At 40.1% G+C, this 11,457-nt stretch overlaps 1 protein-coding gene across 10 annotated transcripts in view; it reads right to left on the bottom strand.

Annotated features, from left to right (window-relative positions):
- The window catches only part of DAP3 (death associated protein 3), a 55,507-nt gene that overhangs the window by 18,497 nt on the left and 25,553 nt on the right, over window positions 1-11,457 (bottom strand). For 6 of the 10 annotated variants that reach the window (XM_064282692.1, XM_064282693.1, XM_064282694.1 and 3 more), the window contains 3 exons: window positions 10,665-10,718; window positions 3,610-3,732; window positions 2,044-2,145 (listed from right to left, as the gene is read on the bottom strand). In XM_064282692.1, the coding sequence (XP_064138762.1) occupies window positions 2,044-2,145; window positions 3,610-3,732; window positions 10,665-10,718 (279 nt within the window). The remainder of the gene's footprint in view (window positions 1-2,043; window positions 2,146-3,609; window positions 3,733-10,664; window positions 10,719-11,457) is intronic. The other 4 variants (XM_064282695.1, XM_023554058.2, XM_023554059.2 and 1 more) reach the window with 1 other exon arrangement.

The raw sequence follows: 11,457 nt of genomic DNA, 5'->3' as shown, positions 1-11,457 counted from the left end.
ACCAGTACACCACCAGGGTTCCTGGCATTAATGATATTGTTCGATAATTTCTGCATTCTGTTGGGCCACCTTTCTTTGGAATGGGCACAAATATGGAGCTCCTCTAGTCAGCCGGCCAGGTAGCTCTCTTCCAAATTTCTTGGCATAGACGTGTGAGCTTCCTAATAAACTCCATAATCGTGTGTACTCTCTGTGAGTTCTGGGTGGCTGTTGCAAAGGATTACTGAACCCAGCAGAGAAGTAGAGAGTGCCGTGGGAGGGACGGCTGTTATAAGAATTGGTAAAAAACGTTGGAGAGAGGAGGTATGTCTGACTGCTCCCTCACAGGAATCAGCTATGGGCTGTGGATGCTGATGACTCTCTCACACCCGCCCCCCCCACCCAGCGAAGTCAGAGGAGGTCAGACGCAGCACGCCATATAAATGACTGATTAAAGACAGGAGTTGAGTAGTTTAGCTTCTGGCTAAAAACGTATATGCAGTTTTTCAGGCCTGATCATAGGCAATTAGAAAGGCATTGCCTGGCAGGCCTCAGGGAAAGCTGCTCTCTTAACCAGACTTGGTATATAGCTAAGGCACTGCAATCTCAGAAGGGATCCACCAAGGACTCAGCCCCCCAAGTGGTGTACGTGCTATGGACATGCAGCTCACTGTCCAGAGTGGACGGACAATGGGCATACCAAAAATTTTAGGCACTTTGTTTCTGTTTATTGGGGTCGCAAGGAAAGTTGGAGGTGGACTGTGGAAGGGGGCTGTCAAAGCAAGCCTGCCACCTTTCACTGTGGGCCACAAATGAACCTGTCTTTAGGAACAGATGTGTCAGCCTGGCTTCTTGGTGGGGATGAGAGTGTGGGCTGACTCCCTTTCCCAGGGCGTCTTGACCCAAACACACCCGATAGCAGCTGATGACATAACAGCACATCCCTCCCCTCTTGTCCTGAACACATGTCAACATTCCCAGGAACTGCTTATACATGCTTATAAGCCCAGGAAGGGGAGAATGGGGTCCTTCAAATTCAGCATGAAAGGGTTGTGTGCAGACCACAAGCCCTGTGTCAGCTGCAAAGAGTGACCCGCCACAAGGGACCAATGCGCACTATTGCTCTGTCCCTTCTCTGTGTAAGCAGAGCATTGTTCCAACCAGTGCCTGTGTGTAATCTCTATCTTGGTGACCTTGGACCTTGGCTTGACAATAGGTCCGCCCAACCCTGAAGCTGGAGATTCCATGGTAAATGTCTAAGGAGAATTTAAAATGCCATTACGTATGTTTCCTTCTGTTAAATCCTAATTTCAATCCTAACAAAATATCTGATGACAAGACTGTCTATGGTCTAGAATTGGCTCCTTTATTGGTATTTCATCTGATTTCCTAAAACAAATCATAGTAAAGAAATGATAGTCTCTGGCTTTTAAATTAAAAATCATCTGCACAGTCAAGTTTGGTATTTCATTAAGTGGGAATAATTTCTGAGGCTTAAAATAATTCAACAGGAACTAGTGAGAAGAACCAATTATGCCGATAAGCTATACTTGCAGTTAATCACAAAATCCTTAAATGGCCAAGAAGCAACCCAAGATCACTCTCTTTGGGCCACAAAACTACATGAAGATGAATGCATGTGGCTAATACCAACATCATTTATATTTGGCTCTGGGATGTGTTATGATTTTTTTCCTGCAGAATATTAATAATTTTCACGATATCTTGCTAAGGCAAATATTAAATTGATTTATTTGAATGCCAAAGTTTCTAGAAACCTGTTGGTCAGCCCAAAGAGAACAGGTGAATATTATTTATTTATTTAAGAATATTTTACCTGGTACCAAAAATAGATTTAAGATGGATAACAGAAGATAAAACATTAACTTAAGGTAACTGTAGTAATTGTGTTATTCACAAAATATAATCAACAGTTAAATTTATCTTTTTCAGATTCAAATTTCATCTTGTATAGTTTTCTACTCACTTTCTCCCGCCCGTCTGCTACCAAAAGCTTGTGTTCTCCCCTCCGCGCCCCCCAATTCCTCTCCCTGTTTTGAGCACCTGCATTACAAAGCGAGGAGGCAGGCCATGGGGAAATACAGTCTTCAGATCCTGGTGGGGGATGTTGTAGTGCTGACCCTCCTGTTGCTCTCCATGCTTGGCCTATGAAATAAAAATGCAAACAGGTCTAATGGGAACACAAGGTGACAAAGGCTTTACAAAAGTGGATAGGGCCTGCTAGACCACATTGGAGAAACATGTCTCAGAGCTAGAAAAGGTATTTTTCATTTATCTTAGACAAAAAATTCTAGTTTCTGTCCTCACATCAACAGTATGTATTTGAAGCTGGTGGTGGCCTGAATGATGAAGCCAGTTGCTCAGCAACGTAAACCCTAGATGTGGGAGTGCCAGCAACAATTCCTGCCATCTGGATTTTTCTGTGCAGTGTACAGAGATGCTCCAGTCATGTGACAAGATCATCTGCATGCTGCTGTTTCCATAGAAACCCCAGAGGAATTGGCAGATAAAGAGACTACAATTACAGAGGAAGCTGAAAGACACTTCAATGACTTTACTCATTTATTCTATTTCATTCTGTGCTTGTGAAAACAGGTGAACACTAGAGACATAAATAAAAGAGACCCTGCTGAGATGGTGTTTTGGGTAATGGAATTATCTTTTCTTCTTCCGCACAGCCTATGTTAAGATGGAAAGATTCAGAGAGTAGAGACAGGGATAGAAGGGAGAAAGAAAAGCTGTTGGTCACTTCACATTTTAGCAAAGACCACACAGCTAATGTCATTTATGAGAGGCAGCAACAATGCTGGGGAAGGAGAAAAGAAATCAATATCCAGCCTAATGGGACTTGAAGTAGAAAATACAACACTGAATACTGCTGGAATTCTGCCTTCTGCTAACAAACTTCACTTTAAGATATGCCGTTATTATAACAAATCAAGGTAATTCCCTTTCTAGATACCAGGAAATCCATTTAGAACGATGCAAAACAATACTAGATTGGTTATTAGGAAACCTGGGTTCTGTACCTGTCTTACTATGTGATCCCGGGCAGGTAAATTTGATTTCTCTACGATTCTCTATACTTGGGTTGGTAAATGATGGCCAGTCACACATTTCTGTACATAAAGTTTTACTCGAACAAAGCCATACCCATTTGTTTATGACGGAGTTGAATAGCTGCATCAGAGGCTGTTATGGTCCATAAGCTTAAAGTATTTACTATCTGATCTTTTAAGGAAAAGTATGTTAACCCACTCATAAAATAAGATCAGTAACTGCTAAACTTACCTTGTAAGGAATTGAAATTAATAAGTATTTACTGTGCATCTACCCTATGCAACAAAATCTTTGGTACTGTGGTGAGTTCATGGGTAGGGATTATATCAGAACAGATGTGTGCTGACCTGGGTGCTTTATGTTACCACAGTATTGGATACGGACTGGGAAGAGCTGGGCTCCAGAGTGCTGTCTCAGCTGTATTGTCTACCTGACCGAATGTAAATCTGCTTAGCTTCTTTGGGTTTCAGTTTTCCTGATATGTAAAATGAAGGTAACAACACAAATTATAAGCTTTGAAAAAACTCCACATACGCGTTAGCAACTCACCGGGTCACTCTCACTGGTGCGGGAAATAGCTCTGGGACTCTCCACGGGAGCCGGGTTATCTAGGTGAGCAGCAATGGTTTGAGGTGTCTGGGTACCCGTGTGCAAAAAACGTCCACGGTCCAACTATAAAACAAACTGTTTTAGTGTTTTGGAATTATCAGGCTTTTTGTGCCTGTTGCAACAGTGGGGATGTAAGCCATGTGTGCAACAGGGAAAAATGTCACTAATGTACATTTTAATTCTATGTAAAAGGGAACATTGTTATAATTTGTAATTCTGCAAGTCCAATTACATTACTCATACTCTACATCCCTTCCAGCTTGTGTGTTGCCACCTCAGGGCTTTGTTTCAGATGGAAACAAACAATTCCCTTAGAGACTGTTCAGGAGCTTAGTGCAGCCATTAACACCCTAAAGCAGGGCAATTCTTTCAATGTTCTTGCCTATTAATGATGAAAGGGGGCCACTAACGCGCAGTCCTCAGCTGTCTGGTAGTCCATAGTCACCTCAGTGATCAGGGGCTTAGTGCAATGTTCCTCACTTTTCGACAGTCATTATTTCTATGTAATGACACGTTGCAACAATTTGCTTACTAGCTGCGCTGTAGAAAGAAGAATCTTTCATTAAAGGCAAGTAATGAGGGAGTAATGAGAAAAGCATCCAACTAAGTGAAAGTAGGCTGATCTATAAGCAACTCAGTGAACTGCATGCCAAAACCTCTCAACCAGTGGTGAGGGAGAAGACAACATTTCCGGAGACAAATCTGAGGAAATGGTAAGTAGAGAGCCCAGTTTTGAACTTAAGTATAATGAACTTTATGTAGAAGTGAAAAGACACCAGCAGTTAGGAGGAGCAGATTAGTGTACAAAGTCAGTAGAAGCAGAACAGGGATGTGAGACGTGGCTATAAAAAGGAATTGCTTGATAAAATCAACAGCTAATAGGTAAGCTAGTTGTATTTATATTTAGTCTCCCCAAGCAACTTCTTAAATGCAAAAAATGTATAATTTTTTTTACCCATCCTCGTAACATTTATACCATTTTATAAGAAGATTTTAAGCTCCACGTATAAATTCTGTCTCTTAACAGTCCATTCCTGCTACACAGGTTGAGAATCGTAACAACCTCCTAACTGGATCCTTACCTCTAATCTTTGCCTCTTCATCTTTCATATTCTGTAAGATCTATCCTCCTAAACATAGGTTTAACCTTCAGCTAATCAAAAAGCTGGGCTGGCATGAAGGACTTATACAATGAAAACTATAAAACACTACTGAAAGAGATTAAAGAAGATGTAAATAAATAGAAAGATGTCCCATGTTCATGAATTGGAAGACTTAATATTGTTAAGATATCAACAGTGCCTAAAGCGATCTACAGATTCAACGCAATCCTGATCAAAATTCCAACAGCCTTCTTTATAGAAATGGAAAAACCCATCCTCAACTTTATATGGAATTACAAGAGGCCCGAAATAGCTAAAACAATGTTGAAAGAACAGAGTAGAAGGACCCACATTTCCTGACTTTAAAATTTACTATAAAGCTACAGTAATGAAAATAGCCTGGTATTGGCATAACAGACACACAGACAAATGGTAAACAATTGAGAGTCCAGAAATAAACCCATATATCTATGGTCAACTGATTTTTGACAAGGGTGCTATGTCCATTTCATGGGAAGAGTCTCTTCAATAAACAGTGCTGGGAAAACCAGATTTCTAAGTGCAGAAAAATGAAACGGGATCCATGCCTCCTACCATACACAAAAACAAATTCAAAAAGGATTAAGAACCTAAACGTGCAAACTAAAACCATAAAATTCTTAGAAGAACAGGCAGGGGCAACACTGTCAGGCCTAGCTTTCAACAATGGACTATCTAATATAAAAAGCACAAAAGGGAAAATAAATGGGACCTCAGGTTCATCGAAAGATTTTAACAACAACAACAAAAAAAAAAAATGGAAAGACATGCTACCGACTGGAAAGATATCTTTGGAAACCATATATCAGACAAGAATCTAATAACCAAAATATACATAAAACTTCAGCAACTTAACAAAAAGACAAATAACCCAATTATAAATTGGGCAAAGGACTTGAATACACCTATCACCGAAGAGGACACTCAAATAGCCACCAACACAGGAAAAGATGCTCTGCATCATTAGCCATCAGAGAGATCCAAACCAAAACCGCAAGGAGATACCATTACACTCTCACCAGGATGGCTAAGAAAAAAAAATCAGAAAATGAGACGTGTTGGCGAGGATGTGGGGAAATTGTAACCCTCAGCCACTGCTGGTGGGAATACAAAATGGCACAGCTGTTGTGGAAAACAGTGTGGAGGATCCTCAAAAACCTAAAAATAGAACTACCATCACCATATGACCCAGCAATTCCATTCACTCCTAGGTATATATCCAAAAGACTTGAAAGCAGAGACTCAAAAGGAGACGTGTACACCAGTGTTCACTGCAGCACTACTCACCATAGCCAAAAGGTGGAAACAGCTCAAATGCCCATCAACAGATGAATGGATAAACAAAACGTGGTACATACATACAGTGGAATATTACTCAGCCAGAAGGAGAAACGAACTCTTTACTCATGCTACAATACAGATGCAGCCTGAAGACATGTTGAGTGAAATAAGCCAATCACAAAAGGACAAATAGCGTATGGCCTCAATGACATAAAAAGACAAGAAAAGGTAAGTGTATAGAAACCAAAGTTTATTAGTGGCTACCCGGAGTGCAAGGGAGGGGGAAAAGGGGGTTAACAGTGATAGAAAAATTGCATTGATTAAGGGTAGAGTTCCAGAGCCAATTATTGTAACTGCTGTCAGTAAGTTGTACACCTGTGAAAAGCTGAATTGGCAGAAGTTGTGTAATAGGTATATTTACAACAATGACCAAAAAAAGAATAGCTGCTGAGGCTGCTTATGTACATCCAAACACCTCATGGAATTTAGTTCCTTGGTTTGGAAGTTTAGGGTCATGGTTTCACGGGACATCCCAGTTAAGTGGCCTAACGTGTTTAGTGCTTCCTTTCTACCTCCTAGTGATCTTTAGAGTCAGTCTGGTTTCAGTAAAAAAAAAAGTCATGGCACAATGAGACCACAGTAACTGGATGGTGCCCAGCTACCACTACTGAACATTTTGATCAAAGATTCTATAGAAGAATCCTGATCAAAAGGGGGAGTATGCAAAACAGAATTTCAAATTCTCATGGACTCTAGACTTTTGAGAGCCACGGAGGGTGGATGAACCTGAAATTACTGATCTAACCTTTAAACTTTAAACCAAAAATATCCCCTGAAGTCATCTTAAACCAAACAACAGCTTAGCTTAACTAGTAAAAAGTATCTGCCTTGAGCATTATGCTCTTTTAAGAACTATCTACATGGGATCAAATTGACAACAGCAGCTTAGGAACCTTAGGGGGCAATGAGTTCATGTTAATGAGGGAGGGACAACTCAGAAAAGAGGGTGAAAATGGATGCACAACTCAATGTAATGGATGTCACTGAATGGTACATGTAGGAACTGCTGAATTGCTGTATGTTTGCTATGCATATGCTCAACAACAACAACAAAATACATCTAGAAGATTGGGGGGGGGGGGAAGCTTGGCTGGTTCCCTGCTGATGTCAAAAGAAGTTTCAAATTTCTCAACATGATAATTAAGGCCATGCAACTTACCTTTCTATTCTCATTCCTTCATAAACTCCATATCCTAGTCATATGACAATGCTAAAACATGCCTTTCATTTTTACGCCTCTATAATTCTGCTAAGGAGCCCTGGTGGTGCAATGGTTAAGTGCTCAGAAAGGCATTTATGGGAAATGCCTTTCCCATAAAGATTTCGGCTTAGGCAACCCTGTGGGTTGGAATTGACTCAATGGCACACAGCAACACTTCTGCACATTCTCTTTCAACTTCCCTCTATCCCTGTTTAAACCTTACCCACTCTTCAAGGCTCATCTCAAATGCCATATCCTCTGTGAACATTTGCCAGACACCTTCATTCAAAAGAAATTATTTTGCTTTCTCTGCTAATAGCACTTTCTTTGTACTGCATGAGAATTCTATTCTGTCTTGAATTATATTCATGTAGTTAATTGAGTACCTATTAGATACTAGGGCCTACAGTGTTTTATGTGCACTATTTTTTGAGCCAGGAATCCTAGAATCATTCTTGTTTATGATGGGAGAAACCAAAGTTCAGGGCAGTTAAGTAATTTTACCTAAGGCCACAAAGTCGGCAGGTGGTAGAACCGAATTAAAATCAAGTCTGTCTGACTCCAACCTTTCTATTCTTTTCATTATATCATGTTATATATGTTTATTTCCCATTCTTAAGCCATATGCACTAGAGAGAGAGATTATATTTTATTCATCTTTGTACCTACTTCTTTGAGTCTTTAATGCATCACAGACACTTAGTACTCATAGATTTCAATAGAAAGCAATAAGGCGAAGTAAAAGAGTTGTTTCAACTTTGAGAATATACGATTGTAAATGTACTCTGTGGCAGATAGCATGTTCACCAAATATCCAAATACTCCTCTACATTTCCCAGCCTTCCCTGAAGATGGGTTGGGACCATGAGTGGAGTGAGTGAGTCGTGAGTGGAAGTAACTTGTGTCATATATGTCATTTGTAGCCAGAGGCAGTTAAGAGTGTGTATGAGTTCTCTCTTCCCCTGCAGTGACAAGCTCAAAAGCTACACGTTGAGATGGTAAATACTTCACCAATACGGTAAACTTTTGTCCCTATATCCACCCTGCCCCTTGCCTATAGACCCCATTGGAAACACAGCAACAGAAACACACACACACACACACACACACACAATATACCTTTTGTTGTGTTAAGCCATTGAGAATTCAGTTACCTAGGCATAGTATCCTAAATAATACACCTTTTTTTTTTTTTTTTAGTACTAATACTACTCAATTTAATCTATTGGTGAGAAAGCACCATGTCTCTTTAAAAAGTAGCAGTCACGTGGAAAACAAGATATTTGAGGGCCACAAGGTGGTGGTATTTCTACAGCAATCTAATGATTTTTTTAGTTATGTTTTTTGCAGTAAATTAAAAGCTAGCAAAACGGATTCCTTACTTCTTAGCGTGATACATGGCACACCCAGCTAGCCTGTTGTTTGCAGGGAAAATAACCATACGCATAATTGTTGCTGCACAGTTCCAGAATGAACATCACGCAGCTCTTGAAAGAACAGCATTTGTGAGTCAATCAAGGAGGTCACTCTGAGACAAACTACAAAAACCACAAAATTTTTTCTCACTGACATCTCTCCACAGTCTGACCTCAAGAAATTTTTCTCATTTGGAACTAAGAAAGAAGACATTTTAGTCCTTTAATATGGTGAGTTGAGGCCAGAATCCACTTCTCTGTTGATTCCTGATTTTGTTTTTATAGTGAAAGTTTACAAATCAAGTCAGGCTCTCACACAAAAACTTATATACACCTTGCTATATATTCCTAGTTGCTCTCTCCCTAATGAGACAGTACACTCCTTCTTTCCACTCTGTATTCTTGAGTCCATTTGGCCAGCTTCTGCCCCCCTCTGCCCTCTCATCTCCCATCCAGACAGGAGCTGCCCACATAGTCTCATGTGTCTACTTGATCCAAGAAGCTCAGTCCTCACTGGTATCATTTTCTATCCCATAGTCCAGTCCAATCCCTGTCTGAAGAGTTGGCTTTGCGAATGGTTCCTGTCTTGGGCTAACAGAACGTCTGGGGACCATGACCTCCGGCGTCCTTCTAGTCTCAGGCAGACCAGTAAGTCTGGTCTTTTTATGAGGATTTGGGGTCAGCACCCCACTGCTCTCCTGCTCCCTCAGGGGGTCTCTGCTGTGTTCCCTGTCGGGGCAGTCATCGGTTGGTAGCCAGGCACCATCTAGTTCTTCTGGTCTCAGGCTGATGCAGTCTCTGGTTTATGTGACCCTTTCCGTCTCCTGGGCTCATAATCACCTTGTATCTTTGGTGTTCTTCAGTCTCCTTTGCTCCAGGTGGGTTGAGACCAATTGATGCAATAATGGATTATTTTATATATGGAAAATAGGCTTATTATGAACCCCTGAGGAAAGGCTCCATCTCTAGGAAATCTAAGGTGCAATTAAATTAATCAAATCAAAGTGCCCAATCCTTCTGGCTCAGTCCTTAGCCTTCAGGACTTGGTTCTTGGAGGATTTCTTCTGGACCCTACTAGTTCAGGTTAGTTGCTCCTCTTAAGTGCTGTAATATCACTGTACTCTAACAGTCACTTATTCAAATTTCTACCACGGGACAGTGCAGTTCTTGAAAATATGGACCATAAGCTGCAATACAGCAGACTGGTTAAGGCCACAGGCTTTGAAGTCAGCAGACCTGGCATCTAGTCTGGGCTCTGCAACTTCACAGCCTGTTACTTTAGGTCAGTTACTGAGCCTTTCTATTTTGTTCCTACATCTGTGAAACAGGGTTTGTATCTGCCTCATGGGTCAGTCGTGAGGATTAAATGAGATAAAGCGCTTAGCACAGTGCCTGGCGCATAATGGATCTCAACAAAGGTGACTATTATTAGTGAAATGAGTCATCTTAGGATCCTGAGTATCTGCCATATGGAGGGTACTGAAAAACTATTTGCTTAAGGTCTAAACTTGGAACTTATTTTTCTCTTAGATATTTCATTAAGGGATGATAATCATTAATCCTACTAGAGAAATGATAAAAGTTAATAAAAATAACCTACATATGTTTTCTTACTTACAAAAAAAAAAGTTAATCTCCTATCACATAGTAAACTCCCAAGCACAACTACTCTACTGAGACCCATCACTTGCAGATTTTGAGGGCAGCCGGGAGTGAAGTGCACGGGCAGAGGAACGGAACTGTGACTGTTCTTTGAGTGTAAACTTGTCAATTAAAGCACTAGTATGCTGATGTTCTCCAAAGAGCATTTCATCCTGTATATAACAAATCTACCTAAAAACAAGAAATTCACCTAAAAAGACAAGGCACAAAGTGTTCAAGTCAGTTAGGACTTACCTTGTGGGCCCTGGAGATAAGCCTTGTCATTCCTTTCAGCATTGTCCCTGCACTCTTAAAGAAAAAAGTGAAATGGTAAGCCACAACTGGGGAAAGATACTTGCAACACGTAAAACTGACAAAAGATGAGTATCTATATATATGAAGAACGCCTACAAATTTCATAAAGGAAAATGAGCAAGAGACATGAACAGGCATTTCATAATAAAGGAAACACAAATGGATCGTAAACCCACGAAAAGATTTTCAAGTTCATTATAATCAGGAAAATGTAAATTAAAACCACCATACTATTTGGAAAAATGCAAAAGTCAGGTAATACCAAATGCTAAAGAGGCTGTGGAACATTGGGAATGTTCATGCACTGTCAACGGGAATGTAAGCTGGAAAACAAATTTGGTACTATCTTGTAAAGTTGTAAATGAGCAAGCTCATCACCCAGAACTTCTATAATTAGATAACTTGGTATCTGTTCTAGAAAAACTTACACATGTACACTGGGAAACATGTATAAGAACGTTCATGAGAGCGTATGGTTTATATAAAATTAAAAAAACAAATCTCGATTCATTATTTTAGGGGTACACATATACATAGTAAAGTTGAAACAGAAAGACAAGAAAATGATATGCATAAAAAGAGTTACTCTCAGAGCAGAGGAAAAGGTATGAGATGGGGCAGGTCACGCAGGTATTTATTATTTTTATACCATGTGTTCACATTTATTTTTCTGCATGTTAGAAATATTTAACTAAAAAAATCCTAATCTTTTGGGAGCTAAAAGATACTTGAA

This window comes from Loxodonta africana, chromosome 3 (genome assembly GCF_030014295.1).
Source record: "Loxodonta africana isolate mLoxAfr1 chromosome 3, mLoxAfr1.hap2, whole genome shotgun sequence".
Lineage (NCBI taxonomy): Eukaryota > Metazoa > Chordata > Mammalia > Proboscidea > Elephantidae > Loxodonta > Loxodonta africana.
Note: the sequence above shows the minus strand (reverse complement) of the source record. Positions and strands in the feature narration are given on the sequence as shown.